We start from the raw sequence: 2520 nt of genomic DNA, 5'->3' as shown, positions 1-2520 counted from the left end.
ACTCGAAATCGAAAATCTACTTTAAAATAGTGTGATTCGAACACGAGTAAATATGGTAATTATTCTTTAAGAAGAAATCAATTTATAGTCTTTCTTATAAAGCTTAAGAGATTGTTGGGTTTTATACAAAATTATGTTTTCTAAAGGTAGCTGAGTGTGTGTGTGTGTGTGTAAAAGAGGAGAGACAAAGATATAAAATTCTCGAAATTTTTGCTTTCTACTTGCTCACTGGAATATTTAACACTCAAAACACAGAAATTAAAATCCGGTCTTAAGAACAGAAAAAAAAAAATGCTTTTGTACATATTCGTTTCAGATAAGCCGAGTTAACTTTTTGTATTTCCCATATGAATTACGCCGTTTTGTCACATTTCCTCAATTGATCAGTGTTGTCGATGTCATCGATTTACCCAATCCCCGAAACTACTGTCCTTTATTTTTATTTAGCGATGTATCTTTGATTTACGATCGGTTTGAGAGGTGTTTGTGACTGTATTAAATTATGTTAGGGACATTTAACTCATATCACTGGTTACGATCATTGAAACAAGAGAACAATTACCAACGACTGGACCACCTTGGTGTATTTCAGGTAATTTAATTATATTAAGTGTTGTAATTAACTCATGTTAAGGTGAACGACGATGCTTATATTCAACTTAAATCGATTGATATAATGTAATAGGGTCGGTGTTCCATCACTTGGGTGATTAAATATTTTATTATTTTATTTTCATAATAAACTATGTTACATCGTCAATTGCTTGTTACTCGCTCTACCAGACAACGGAAATGTTTTTAAAAGACACTTTGGAGACGCACGGTATTTTGGTAGCCAAAGAGACCAAAATATGTTCTCTGTTGAAACTGAAACTGATGGGTGCACGTAAAAAATAATGTATAAAATGCAATAAAACTCTTCAATTTCTATTTAAGACTATAGATGTTGTATAATTTTATATTATATCTACTTAAAGACGATCTCTAATTGGTTATTACACTTCGAAACGTTTGTTTCATCGGGTGGATGGATCGGCCTGAAAGTCCTTTCAGCATGTATCTATCACTTGGGCCAATCAGTCGGCCCGGGTGTCTCATGAGGGTTAATCATCAACTAACAGGCATTTAGCTTTCTTGGCATTTTAGGGGTTATTTGAATCTAAAGTACTTATTGTTCATATTAACATTGTAAACTTTTATACTATGTTTACACAGACATCTCGAAACTAAATCGACAGCTCTCATAACATCGTTTTATCTGCGGAGACACAGTTTATAAGCACAGTGCTCGAATGGTATAAGTCGTTAAAAAAACTGTACAAGGCATTTCTACTAAATACTAGATTAAGTTTTTAAATGCATCAAACTCATTCGTTCCCTCCAACCTCTATCTTTTACAGTCGTATATTTCCTCTCTTTACAGTTATGCTGAATGTTCCAGTACAACGTATGACACAAAAATACTGATTCCACCAGAATATCTTCATGCAAACCAGCCACCGATGTTATCCAAGGGAAAGGCAAAGACCGATATATCTACATTGCATATCTTTTCCACCTGTAGACAAAGTCCCATGCTTTTCATAAAAGAAGAAACTGAACTATAATAGATTATAACCACAGACGTTAGAACTTCTCCAGAGTTAATATGGAGGACAGTAATCAGTCAGACACTTCTAACACAACTGTTTCTGACAGTATAGATACAGGTAAACGTTTAACAGGTGAAGCATCTACTAAACAAAGATCATTAGAGAAAAATTTTGATTGTAAGGTATGTGGGAAAACTTTTGTGAATTCCAGTAATTTGCGAATCCACAAAAATTTACATACTGGGGAAAAACCGTTTGAATGTGAGATTTGTGGAAAGTTATGTAATCAGGGGTCTCATCTTGCTGTCCACAAACGTAGTCACACTGGGGAAAGACCCTTCCGCTGTGAAATATGTGGAAAGTCAGTTGTCAATAGCAGCTCTTTAAAAAGTCACAAAAGAATCCATACGGGAGAAAAGCCATATCATTGCGAAATGTGTGGTAAATCATTTAATGAGAGATCGAACCTTGTTAAACACATAAATATTCACACTGGAGCAAAACTGTACAATTGTGAAATATGTGGGAAATCTTTTATGAGTTCGAGTAATCTAAAAACACATGAAAAGTTACATACAGGAGAGAAACCATATCACTGTGAGATATGCGGGAAATCGTTTATTCAAAAGTCTCACCTTGTTATTCACAATCGTAGCCACACTGGGGAAAAACCTTTCCATTGTGATATATGTGGGAAATCCTTTGTTGATAATAGCTATTTAACCAATCATAAACGGATTCACAGGGGAAAAGTACAGTTCCAATGTGAAATATGTGGAAAATCTTTCATGACTAACTTACAGCTCACTACCCATGTACAAACTCACACCGGAGAAAAATCATATCATTGTGAAATTTGTAAGAAATCGTTCATCCAGAAATGTCAACTTATAGTTCATAAAAGGATACACACTGGCGAAAAACCTTT

General features: G+C 34.4%; 1 protein-coding gene across 1 annotated transcript in view; it reads left to right on the top strand.

Moving 5' to 3' along the window:
- The first annotated feature begins 1648 nt into the window (after positions 1–1648).
- The window catches only part of LOC128250974 (zinc finger protein 239-like), a 1400-nt gene continuing 528 nt past the window's right edge, over positions 1649–2520 (top strand). Inside the window, exon 1 of the mRNA XM_052977161.1 lies at positions 1649–2450. Within this exon, the coding sequence (XP_052833121.1) occupies positions 1649–2450 (802 nt within the window). The remainder of the gene's footprint in view (positions 2451–2520) is intronic.

Source organism: Octopus bimaculoides, chromosome 27 (genome assembly GCF_001194135.2).
Source record: "Octopus bimaculoides isolate UCB-OBI-ISO-001 chromosome 27, ASM119413v2, whole genome shotgun sequence".
Lineage (NCBI taxonomy): Eukaryota > Metazoa > Mollusca > Cephalopoda > Octopoda > Octopodidae > Octopus > Octopus bimaculoides.
The sequence above is the reverse complement of the archived record's forward strand: the minus strand, read 5'-3'. Positions and strand labels throughout refer to the sequence as shown.